Source organism: Xiphophorus hellerii, chromosome 16, assembly GCF_003331165.1.
Source record: "Xiphophorus hellerii strain 12219 chromosome 16, Xiphophorus_hellerii-4.1, whole genome shotgun sequence".
NCBI classification, from domain to species: Eukaryota; Metazoa; Chordata; class Actinopteri; order Cyprinodontiformes; family Poeciliidae; genus Xiphophorus; species Xiphophorus hellerii.
The window spans coordinates 10,016,217-10,029,772 of NC_045687.1; the positions used below are offsets into that span (position 1 = coordinate 10,016,217).

The 13,556-nt window shown below is 35.2% G+C and overlaps 1 protein-coding gene across 1 annotated transcript; it reads right to left on the reverse strand.

Moving 5' to 3' along the window:
• Positions 1-4,340: 4,340 nt before the first annotated feature.
• LOC116736113 (adhesion G protein-coupled receptor E2-like) lies at positions 4,341-13,058 on the reverse strand. The gene is made up of 19 exons (XM_032588388.1): positions 12,684-13,058; positions 11,262-11,342; positions 10,874-11,020; positions 10,633-10,785; positions 9,110-9,256; positions 8,862-8,984; positions 8,702-8,745; positions 8,489-8,593; positions 8,171-8,324; positions 7,885-8,007; positions 7,615-7,805; positions 7,363-7,527; positions 7,073-7,267; positions 6,607-6,824; positions 6,416-6,476; positions 6,225-6,316; positions 5,851-6,019; positions 5,668-5,757; positions 4,341-5,313 (listed from the first exon to the last, which is right to left on the reverse strand). Exons 1-19 carry the CDS (start codon positions 12,712-12,714, stop codon positions 5,272-5,274), a joined length of 2,331 nt encoding a protein of 776 aa, XP_032444279.1. The 5' UTR covers positions 12,715-13,058; the 3' UTR covers positions 4,341-5,271.
• Positions 13,059-13,556: the final 498 nt, after the last annotated feature.

The window sequence follows — 13,556 nt, forward strand, 5'->3', positions numbered from 1 at the left end:
CAGCACAGTGTCATACAGCTGTGAAAAAAAGGCCTAAACTAATCAATTATCTTCTATTGTGTCCCATTATCCAACTGGTAATACAATAATCTATAAAGGAGAAAAATATTTAGTGTAGAAATGACCTTGCTGTATTTCCTAACAAACTGTTTCTGATGTATCTTAAAATTTGAAGGTGTTATTGAACCACATGAGAAACGTTTTTACCACAGTGTCTAAGTTTAGTCAATATTTACCCCTCTAGAATAAAGTTTACAGAAAGCAATAATACTGCTTTAACTCCGCCCACTCTGCTCTCAAAGCCCCGCCCACTCTGCTCTCTGCCCGGTGACTGGCTAACAAAGCAGCAGGGGATTTTTCAAAGATTGCATCGATTAAAGACAGCTGATCATTAAATCTCAGAGCTCATGATTAATCAAACCTGGATAATTGAAGACATTTCTGTTCCAACCTGCTGCAGAAACCTGAGAGAATTAAATTGGTGTTGAGTACTTGTAGCAAAAATGTGTTTGTGAATCATTTCAAAGATATCGAGAAATGTTTCCAGAGGTCAAAGGTCAACCAGGCCCTCCACATCTACAAATTCAAAACATATATTATGTCAATCAACAGACTCCATATTCTACCAGAATTATTTTCTATTATTGATTATGTTTATGGTGATAGATATGGGTTCATCACCCACCTCAAGCAAAGGCTAAACACAAATATAGCCTACTTGAAAATAAATAGAAAATAAGGTAAAAACATTGTCCGTTAGAATGGATTAGACACTTAAATAGCAAATTTTTACAAGAACAATGTCAGAGAATATTGCCAACTAGCATAAACTAAAGCTAATGTTAGCCACAAAGATTAAAGACAGTAAAACTCACCTTCCTATCCGTAAATGTATAACGAGGCGTACATCTTAAAACCTTTCTCCAGCTACTTGTTGGGGCTTCGGATCGATGTTCATCATTAATTGCTACCTTAGAAAAGCCCTGCAAACACCCACTGTAAAGTGTGTTGAGGAAAAATGATTATTTTTAGTGCTTAATACAGTTAATCCTACGGCATGTGTAAAAGGTATATTGAACACTCTTATTTTGAACAAATTTCTTTATTTTGAACAGGTTTGTGTTAAGGATTTAAAATTAAACCAGATGGGCAAGCATTCAGATAACAGGAACCAAATGCAGATCTCTCAATGGGACTCCTGCTGTGTTGTCAGAGCACAGGAGGCCATAAAATTAGCATCTACTGCAAGGCAATATCACTTGAGCCTGCAGGAGAGAAGCCTGTTTGGTTCACAGAAGATCAAAAGTCTTCCAGAAACCAACATCTGGGATGGTGTAAAACTGAATACAACATAGAATGTTGAAACCACTAACATTAAATTTCTAAGACATTTTTCTAAGTATTAATAGCATGTTTTAATAAAGATTGTATTATCTAATTGTAGAACTATTAATCTAGTAAATGATGAATGTATTTGAAAATTGTACTATCTGTGACTATATCAGAATCAAATGGAAATTGTTTGAATGAAAATGTTTTGTTTAGTATTAGAAAATTGCTCAGGAATTATACCTCATTTTGTTCTGTTGATTTTATGTGTTATTTTTGGCAGGACTCAATCTTTTGAGGTGCTGAGTGCAGAGGAGCAAAACTGGGGTTTGTAAAGATAACCTTTCCTTGAACCAAAATTACTGGATTTAAGTTTCTCCTGAGAATTTATGTAAGGAGAGATAACGGGAGAGACTCCGGATTTCACAGGTATCTGTGAAATCTTATCTTATGTTTTTGTTTACCCAAAATGACCGTAGAACCCAGGAGGCCAGGACGCAGCTCTTGGCTCTTTTGTTTTACCAGAGAGCAAATGGCCTTTGATCTTTGGCGTAAATTAGGGGGAGTTCTAAGTTTTTCTGAGTGTCTAAGGGAGTTTCCAGTTGGCCAACTAGAGGTACGCCTTAATTGAATATATTAAAAAGGAAAGACACACCTTCAGTATAAGACTTCGTGCACAGGAGTAAAAATTCAGAGAGCTGCCACTATTTTGCTTTTTTTGCATCAGCTCTCTCCAAAGACGCGTCTTTGTTTTTGTCTGTGTTTGTCTTTGTTTGTCTGTCTTGTCTGTCTTTGTCTGTATAAGGTAATGAATGTATATCTCTGTTCCTCTGCAGTTTTGTTGTTGATGCATACGTTGCTTTGTATGGGATTAAACTCTGTAATTCTGTGACGTTAACACGCATTGTTGTTGTTTTTCTTTGTGGCTGCACGTCGCCCGCTGAGAGGACCCGGGAGTTTAAGGAAGAGAGAGAGCCAAACTTTTTGCCAAAGTTAATTTATAAATATTCTTCCTTAATAAGTGCCATTTTCAATAGATCGGAAACGATTGAGCCGCTTTCCCCAAACGCGGAAGCTGACGAGCAAAGTGTCCATATGTAAATCATTCCCTGTACAGGAGTTGGCTTGTGGTTAACAAAACCGCTGGCTTTTTAGTTTTCTAGCCACAGAGGGATATTGCTGACAAAGCTCTAAGAGCTCAGTGACCATGTGTGCTGGTGTTTTTTGGATTTGTGAGGAGAGAGATGAATAAAAAGTAAAGCCCTCATACAGTTAGGCCCAAAAATATTCATAACTCGATAGAGTTAGATTTAATATTATTTTTATCCAACCAGAAGTTGCTTTTGAACTTGAAATGAAACTGACATCTCTTAAAATATAATATAGCAACACAAAAGAAGTAATATAAGAAAAAAAACCTAGTACTGTCAATCAGTTAAAAAATATCTAGCACTGATTAATCACAATTAAATTTGAATTTCTTTTAAAATATGTAAAATAAAGGCACCAAAAATCTCCTTTACAGCATACTACTTCAGACATTCATCATGCTGTCTGTGTGTACAAAGACATTTCCTTTATACATCTGTCAGAAAATAGCTGTCATGGCTACACAGGAAGTGTGCTCATGTGGCTTATAGTTTTTCTAACCTTCATGATCAGCTCTTCTGCAGAGGTCACAGTGGAAAAACAGTTTTTTGTTGCTTCCTGAAACTTGTTGCTAGGTTTATATCTTTATTACATCTGTATGATTAATATGTTTTATTGCATATATTGAGCAATTTTTTTAAAATGATGCTATCGAACAAACAATATTCAGTGAAATGGAAATGTATGCATATTTGAAGGAAGTTTCAGCTAGCTGACCACAATTTCTCTATTTTTAAAGTTTTGGTTGAAAGAAAACCTTTGATGAATTTGAGAAAGTTGATTACATCTGTTACAGGATGTATCCAAGTATACTTGACAAGACTTGAATTACTTTTAGTTAAAGTATGTTGAAATTAGCATATTTTTTCACATGTTCTGGATGATAAATTGTAAATTTGGGTTTTCTTCACTGGATCAATCAATTTGAATCTGCAGTGGTGATTTAAAGAGCGATGTTTATGTGAAGGTATATGTTTATAGTGTAAAATATAGCGAAGATTTTACTTGGCTTGAAATTAAATACAAATTGTGTTTGTTGGAAGTTTTATCATGGAAAATTGCATGACCTAGTGGACAATAACAGTATTACATCAGAACGACGTAAAAGTTTGTTTCATTTAGTGATTTCTCTTCTTGGATTTATATACATCACAAATCAATGTTACTTTTAATTTACTTTTAAAACTTCTATCTGTCTGTCTGTCTAATCTATCTATCTATCTATCTATCTATCTATCTATCTATCTATCTATCTATCTATCTATCTATCTATCTATCTATCTATCTATCTATCTATCTATCTATCTATCTATCTATCTATCTATCTACCTATCTATCTATCTATCTATCTATCTATCTATCTATCTATCTATCTATCTATCTATCTATCTATCTATCTATCTATCTATCTATCTATCTATCTATCTATCTATCTATCTATCTATCTATCTATCTACCATCATGTCGCTGATCTTACATAAACAGGAAGGAATAGGAGAAAGTCTCCCATTTCCTGTATACTTTTCAACCCACCTCAAGAAATGCCTTCAAAATCATCAGCAATGTTATATATATGATTACATTTATTTTTGCAAAACTAAAAAAATGACATTTAAAATACATATTTTAAGAATTCACACAAAAAAAGAGATGTAAACAAGAAACAAACAGCATCAGTGTAAAATATGCAATGTCCTCTAAAACCATGTGTTACAGCGGTGCTACCATTTCAGAGGACCATAACAACTGAACTTATCTAAGATCAGTTTCAAGCAAATAGCATATGAACTCATTGAATAAACAACTCTTTTCGATGTATTCAGATGCAATAAATGCAGCAGCGTTGGAGCCAAACACTAATACAGGCAAAAATTCAAATGATAAATCTGTGTTTGTGTTTTGGATTTCATTTGTATTTCTCAAGCTCAAAGATTTAAAAGAAGAGCTTGCAATATAAGTATATTTTGGATTGTCCTTGCTGATTGAAATAAGTACCTGAATGAAGCAACTTACATTAGTAGACGTGCCTGATTAAGTTCTACAAACGTGTAATTTTGAGCAAAAGAACACATAATTTTTCATATAAAAATACTGTTTTTGTATGTACATTTCCTAAATAAATTACATAATTTATCAAGTTACGAAAATACTGCTAAAAAAGTATTGCCATGAAATTAAAGCATATTATGGACAGTTTGAGTTGTCAAAACAAGCCATGTTCAAAGCTTTAATATCCATATTTTTACTGGACTTTAATCCAAAGCTATTAAAAGCAATAATAATAACTTTATTTATAAAGCCATTCAAAGTGCTGAGCTATCACAAGGAATTAAAAAAACAATACAATTCCAAGAAAAGCAGCAAAAACAATATGCATAAAATGAAATCACATATGACCAAGTGAACAAGTGATTTTTTAACTTAGCTTTAAAAACCTACTGAGGAACATGTCTGCCAAATGTCCAGTGATATTTCTGGGGTCCGATGACCATTAAATCTGTCTTGTAACTGTTAAGATGCAGGAAATTATTTTTGATAAGCAATGCCTAATTACCGATCAATGGGGCTGTACTTCAAACAAATCTGCACCGTTTCCAAATGAGAAAGGCCCATTGTCAACATAACAGTTAATTGTTAGGCTAAATCAGCGCAGAAGAGCTTCAGGAGGCAGAAGACAAAGTGAAAAAAGCAACGGGCCAACCACCCTGAGGGGCCCCAAACTTCACTGCACATGTCTCAGAGAGCTCATTTTTAAAAATGGACGTTCTGAGATCTCCCAGAGATATCGCTCAGTTAAATGTGAGACTCTCCCGTGTCCTGGGTACTTCTGGACACCTGAAGATGAAAATGCAAACAATGAGAGAATTAAAAGCATATTACATTTATGAGGAAAGCTTTGCTGTCTCAGAAACAACAAGAACAAACACTATGCTTCACTTCACATCTTATTTTAAACCAGAATGAATAATTCTGGGCTTAAAGCAACAGAAAATATTTATTCTGATTTAATTTCAAGCAGTGAAGATAAAGAGTAAAAAAAGTTTTTTAATACACTGTATGTAAATATTTCTATTAGTTTTAACTGTATGTTGAACACATTTTGAAGACATAGTTTAACTTTAGTCTCGGTGCATTAATGAGCAGTAACTGTATTCCTTCTATTGAATAAAATTTTAACTCTCTGCTTACATTAGCTTTGCTTGAGTAGATGTACTCGGAATATGTTCTCTTCCGAGGTGCACGTAGTTGAGAAAGAATGTTTTCATACTCCTCCCTCACCTAAAATCAGAAAACAGATTGAGCTTTGATCCCTGATAATGTAGAAAATCTGAAGCGTGATGTTTGTTTACTTTAGCAAAAGGCATGACTGACCTGTTTGGAAAATAGACAGTGCATGACAAAGAGCATGACACCTTGAAGTCTGCCAAAAAAGGTGAACAGATAAGTCATTGCTTTTGTTTCCTTTTCAAACTGGAAATACCCAAAGATCCACATGATGCCGAGTACACAGAGCTGAGCCACTGCAGTAATGGTGAATGCCCTGCAGGAGGCAACAAATGCACATAGGTAAAAAGGAGGAACTTCATTTTTTTTACGTCAAAGGATGTTGCGCTCATTTTTTTCAATTTTATGAGTAAAGAAGTTAAACAGGTTCTTTTACAGAAGAAAATGTGACTAACATGCGTCATAGCAGATTTCAGCTTTTTGATAGTTGTAGGTTGACATGTGGAACAGTGATAACTTACTTGATTTTATTCAAGCTGTCCAGGTCAGGGTTTAAACTTGAAAACTTCTGTGCCAACTTCCACACAGTGACAAGGAAGAAGAAAACGTTTACCTGGATGATGAGAAAAAATTTAAGTAATTTTAAGAAATAAGGTTGGTTCCCATGTAAATTTTAAAGTAAATAATAAATAAATTTTTGGTAAAAACTTACAGTAATGATGACACAGACAGGGCCATAGAAACTCCAAATCGAATCCAAGTTTAGCCAGCAACTGAAATGTAAGTTAACATTTTATTGAACAGATTGAACAGGTTAACTTTTTCAGATTTTGAAAATGGTTACAAAATTAGACAAAAATAAAAAAGAGATTCATATTAGTTGATGGAATATTAAAAGCTCACTATTTCTTAGTCCCGTATCCATCTCTATTGATCAATACAGTGACAGCAACAATTGCAGCAGGAACTCCGTAGCCCCCTGCCATCATGTAGCTGGTTTTAAAGTTGGTGTTGAAGACCAGGACCACCATCCTGAAGAGCTGGATTCCCTCCAGACACATCCAGCAGAATGCGGCCAGGTAGAAGAAGTGCAGCATCCCTGCAACTACTGCACAGCCAACCTAATGAGTAGAGATGAAGCATGTGAAAAGCATCACTTCAAGATGAGTTCAAGATATAAGAAAGAGCTAATTGCTGAGATAATATGTTCTAACAGGATTAATACACAACTACAGTATTTAGAGTGGCAAGCACTTTCAGTACCATTTTAGCTGTAGTATGTCTTAATGCTTGATTCTGTGATGTGTTTTTAGAGGCAAACACTTTCAAGATACTTTTTATAAAGACAACAAGCTGTTAGAGCATTAACCTTGTTCTGTGTCTGAGAGATGCCTGCGAGAAAGGTAAGAGTTGCAATAAAGAGGCTGATGCAGAGGTGCAAGTGGATGGTTGTTCTTGGGCTTTTGATAGACCGGATCATTGAGAAGGTCAGGATGCAGAAGAACAGGCAAATTAATGAAAGGGATAGGCCTATCCAGGAGATCAGCTGCAACTCAAAAGGGCTCTGTATGGAGACAGAATGGGGGAAATTAAAGCACTGGGTTTTCAAGTGTGAGTGACTTTATGTTCTGAATAACTATGAAGTAAAGGAAGTAGAACCTCTATGTCGTAGAGGGCCGTGAGCACAGCGAAGCTGCTCAGGTGGTTACAGGAACACACAGTGTAGTTTAGTTTGGACTCCACCACGCTGCAGCCGCGATCAGACCACACACCTCCGTCCTTAGAGGAATCCCAAAACACACAAGTGTGGGCTGCTTGATTTGACTGTGAAACAGATAAATGCTTTAGTTTCACATTTATCTTCAAATATTGAATGTTATGGAAGAAAGAAACAAATAGGCTTTCTCTTACATGATCAAGGTGATGTAAAGTTATATTGACTGGTTCGTTCAGGTGTTTTGTGTCTGTATTGCTAACACTGATAGTCACCACTTTGGAGTTTATCTTAAAGTTCTGGCTCTCATTTTTTTTCATCCCACTAAAGAAATCTCCTGCAGATTCTTCCAGGTTTGAATAGCTCAGCAACGAAACTGTTGTAAATTCTTCAATGTCAGGACAAAACAGGTTTAGTGTTTGAAATTAATGTGTTTTAAATGTTTTATTTATATACATTGTTGTTACCCGGATAAGATGAGGGATTTCCTGCAGCTTCTTCCATCTTGATATCCACTTTAGCCTGTTTAGACGACAGAGTCTTTAATCCTTGGGGTATAGCCGACCCAGTATGTACCAGCAGCTCCAGTTCTGGTGGAAAATTGGTATTAAATAATTTGTACCATAGATAAAACTATGAATTGCATGAAATATGGACTTTAAAGAGACAGAATGATGTAATTAAAAGCAAAAGGGAAGGAGTGTTTATATTTTTATTTAGTTTGGAAAGCAGTCATATTAATTGCTTGCTCACCTGTGTGATCGGTGAATCTTTTAGTTCTTGGTGTTTTAATTAAAGGTCCAATGAACCTTAAAACTTGTTCCACCATGTCTAGAAATGTGGATATTTTCCTGTTGTCTTTGACAGATCCAGCAGACAGAAACTGGTCGATCATAGAGAGCAGAACCTAGAGTCAAAGGAGGAGAGAGATTGAAAAAAAACATGTTTTAAAGGTTAAAGCAAAATCAGGCAGAGAACTGACTTCTTTGGCAGCATAGCTGTACAGATGGCTGTACACCATCTGACATGGTGGGTTTCCTCTAAAAGGCTGCTTCTAAAAACAATTTGTACCGTTAGCAAGTCTTCTCCATTGAGGTCCTTTGAATCTTCACTTCCTGAGAGCTTCAGACAACTTTCACTCAGTTGCTTGATATCATCTTGAACCATGTCAAATTTCTAGAAGAATGCAAAAAAATAAAAATCACATTGAAAAGGTAATTGATAACAGACATCAGAGGAAAATCAAATTTTGAAATAGAAAAAAGATTCATGCTGTGAATTTACCTCCATAAGATTGTTCACATCCTTGAAAACACCACAGTGAAGCTCTAAGAAAATAAACCAATAGTTTACTGTCTGAAAATCATTTTGAAAGTGTTTTGTTTGGTATAAACCCTAAACCTGTTTGTATTGGTCTTTCAGAAAAAACTAAATCTATTCCTACCAGTACAACGACCCGTTTTGTTGCCATAGTTAGTAAACCCTGCAGAGCATGCACAGTAATGGCCACTGGCTTCATGGAGGCAGGATCCATTTCCACAAATTGTGTCATCAATCTTACATATGTCTGAAATGGAAACAAATCAAGGATGAGAAAAATAATTTGAATAGTTGAGTCAGTTAAAATATTTTAAGACATAATAAAATAATTTTAAATGTGCAAATCTTGTCACATTATGTCCTACTCATCACCTTCACATTGCTCCTCCTGCCCAGAAATGCTAGATTTTCCAGATTTCAGTGCATAGCCAGCGTTGCAGACGCAGTAATAACTTCCTTGTGTGTTTATACATGATGCATTCAGACCACAAACATTTTCATTTTTACACTCATCTGTATCTGTATTAGCAGAGGGAAGGAATGTTAAAATTTATTGACTTGGAGATGAAATGCAAAGAAAACTAATACAACTGGTTTTTCTTTCATCCTAAAAACTATTTACTTTTACATTCAGCAGAGTCTTTAGCAGTAAAATTCGCAGCTTTTGTTGATGACCTGAACCCTCCTTACACTGGCAGTAGTAGCTGCCATCTGTGTTGAAACAGTTTGTATTTTTTCCACATATTTCAGTGTCGACTGCACATTCATTGAAATCTTTGTCAGGAAAAGAAAAATGTGAAAAGTAATTATAGCATGAGCTAGCATAATGCTTGGATTAATACTGAAATTGATATTCATGTGAAAAAAGAGAAATGATCAAAAATAAGAATGATTAAATAAAAATAACTCTTTATATCTGTCTGTATGAGAAGGGGGATGGAATGTAAAAATACTTGAGAACACAAATAAATTTTCACCTTACACCGTGTTGCAAATTATTATGCAAATTGGATTTAAATGTCATAAAGATTAAATTTTTTGTTGTGCTATTAAATTTATAGATGGTAATGTGTGTCCGGGCTCTTTGAATCACTATAATTAATTTCAGAGAGCTGGGTTGATTAGTTTGTCTGGTGAGCTCAATTAAAGGAAATCTACTTAAGAAGGATGTTCCACATTATTAAGCAGGCCACAGGTTTCAAACAATATGGGAAAGAGAAAAGATCTCTGCTGACAAAAATCATCAGATAGTGTAGTACCATATGACAAGGTATGAAAACATTAGATATTTAACAAAAACTGAAGCGTTATCGTACTGTGAAGAGATTTGTGGCTGATTCAGAACAAAGTTTGTACAGATAAAGGCATAATGAGGAAGGTTTCTATTAGACAAATTCATCGGATTAAGAGAGCAGCTGTAAAAATGCCCATACAAAGCAGCAAACAGTTATTTGAAGCTGCTGGTGCCTCTGGAACCTCAAGGTGGAGGATCCTCCAGAGCAGGGGTGTCAAACTCCAGTCCTCAAGGGCCGCTGTCCTGCAACTTTTAGATATGCCTCTGCTGCACCACACCTGAATAGAATAATTAGGTCATTAGCAAGGCTCTGGAGAACTGATCTACACAAGGAGGAGGTAATTAAGCCATTTCATTCCAGTGGTTTGTACCTGTGGCACATCTAAAAACTGCAGGACACCGGCCCTTGAGGACTGCAGTTTGACACCTGTGCTCCAGAGGCTTGCGGTGCATGAACCTACTATTCGGCCACACCTAACCATCATTTGCATTAACTATTTAAGAATATCTGAGAAAATACTGCTTGCATAATAATGTGGAACACGGTGTAAATGCAAAGGAAAGCAAACTAACACAACTGTGCAGGAAGTCATTGTGTTACCTCTGCATGTGATGTTGTCATGGCCACGAAATATTTCCACTCCAGTAGAAGAGGCAAATCCATTTTTACAGCTGCAGTTGTAGTTGGACATTGTGTTTTGACAAGAGGCATTAGGTCCACAGATATCTTTGATTTCCAAACATTCATTGATACCTTTTTTGAAACAGAAAAGAAAATAACAATTATAGGAAATGATGGATGAAATCTGGTTGTTTGTCATTTCTAATTAAAAACTATTTACGTCTGCATGTGACAGAGTCTGTAGCAGTAAAATTCACAGCTTTTGACCTGAAACCTTCCTTGCACTGGCAGTAGTAGATGCCAATTGTGTTGAAACAGTTTGTATTTTCTCCACATAATTCACGGTCTTCTTCACATTCATCTTCGTCTTTGTCAAGGAAAGAGAAATGTGAAAAGTTATTACAGCATGAACTGATGTTTGACTTAATACTGAAGTTGATACCGATGTGAAGAAAGAACAAGAATGATAAAAACAACAATAATTCTAGTAAACAAAGAATAAAACTCAAAATGATGAGGCATGATAAAGAACAAAGTCATTTTAAATAGGGACCTGCACATGTGTTGCATATATGTGTCTTTAAAGAAAGTTACGTTTTATTACATACCAACACAGTTTTGGTCAACCGAGTTGAACCCCATAGGGCAGGATGTTTGTGTTTGGACAGTGAGAGGAGAAAGGATCAAAGCTGAAAAACAAGCACAAAGTGTCACTCATTACTGCAGCCTATCACATTTTCACTATTTCACCTATTGCTACTTATAACTACAATTATTATAGGATACAGGGTGTTTTAGAAAGGTTTCACAATTCAGTAAGTCAAAACATGAGAGCTAGAGATATGATGAATTTTGAGATGGACACACTGAAAAAAGCAAATTCTTTTAGCTTGATTTTCTCACTGTGTATTGCCTCCTTCTATAAGATATCTCAGGATAATTTTCACATAAGTATCTGGAGTACTGCATTTTGAATACCGTACTTTGCCTTGTGAATAATAACGCAGTATACAACGTTCTGACTGCATTGTCAGTACTTTGTAGTTTCCTGAATGACTATGTGGGTGTGATTCAGAGTATTTAAAACAGGAAGGGAGAATGTTTATGCTGGTCAGTCCACGGGCTTTGCCAGTGATAATCCTTAAAATTAAATGTTAAATATATTCTTAATCAGCTTATTATTTATGATGATGTCTGGTTGCATTACAAATTTATTGTTCAGAACATATTTTCTGAAGGAGATTTCTCTTAATAGTGTTTCCAATCTAAGTGGATAGTTAATAAAAATAACTACATGGTTAATAATAAAATATAAGTGTTAAAAGAAATTACAGTTTGTAATTAGGGACCTTTACTATATAATATTTGGCTTTCAGATTAGCACAGAGCAAATAACAACACTGCAGTATACAATATAATATGTTGGGATTTTTACAGAGGAGATTAAATCTTAGATCACTGTTCAATAATCCTGGTTCTAATAAAAACATTCAGGGGATTTTGAGAAACAGAATGTGTCAGTGTTGCTTCTTGTTGCTAGTGGCATAAAAGCAGAGTTCTTCCACTGAGGTTAGTTGACTGGTGTTTGTGGTTAGGTTGGTAAGAAATAACGTGAGTACTGGCAGATGAGGTCATAGTGTTTAATTCTCTTTTAGTCAAATGAACAACTTAAAGATTGTTCTCAAATGTGTTTTTGAGACTAAAGCTGTTACGTAACTGTGCTACATCTAAAGTAAAGTTACCAATTTAAATTTATAGTTGACAGAGGACTTTTCATTTTCCAGTGAGAGCTGAATATTTAACAAAAAATATAAATGAAATAAGTATAATTGAGCTTATTTGAAGATAACTTGAAATTAGATCCTTATTACATGGCTTCATGTTTAATTAAGTAAGTAATTACAAAAGTTACAGCACTGGTTTATCTGTAGTGTTTCTTGTGGCAAACGATAATACAATATAATATGTTTTACACCCTTGAAACAGATGATAATCCATTCATGTCCAAATTAATGCCAGATGTGACTCACCCAGTATCAAAACAGTCCACGTGGCTCTCATGGTGAAGAGGAAAACAATGTCCAGACGAGTGTTTAAAAAGTCACAACAACTTGAGAATATTTCCACATTCAGATCGTCTGATGCTCTCTTCTTTGGTCCAACTTGAACAATTTTCAACCCTTACAATCTGGAAATTGAAAAAAAAAAATAGATCTAACTGCATAAGTTAATGTCTATGAAAAAGCAAAGTGGCTACTTTCCACGTCACTTCTGTCAGATTAGCAATGCCTCTTTGTATAAAACTGCATCTTCTCTTAGTTTCCCCTCTTGATCTTGCCTCTCCTTTCTTTTCTACTGTCAGACTGGTCTCTCTGCTGTGGTGACCTGCCAGGCAACAGTAAAACTTTAAAAGAGGATCTAATAACAAGGTGTTGCATATCAGCTGCATGTTATTACACCTAACTGTGGTTAACAAGGATTTTTTTTTTTAAGCCTGACTAATCTTTGCAAACTGATCTTGTGGATTAACTGCAGTGAAAATGTTGATTTGATATCTTTTGAAAAAGAACACAGCTGGTGTGATATATGTTGTATTACATAAAGGACCCATTCAGTCAAACGCATAAAGTATTAAAAAGACACTGAAGAGAAACAAGAAACACTCTGTGATAAATATTGACTGCATGTGGTCACAGTGAAACATTATGAAGAATTTCAAGAGAGTCAGACTCTATTAATACTTTTGTATTTCAGCTTGTTTTGTTTGGGATGCTGCTTTGAGAACCATTTCTGATAAGGCGCAGTACTGATACTTCCCTTACACATTATTCAGGTCTTTTTCAGGTCTGAAGCTGCTTAAGAAAAACTATACAGACGGCATTGACATTATTTAAAATCATTTT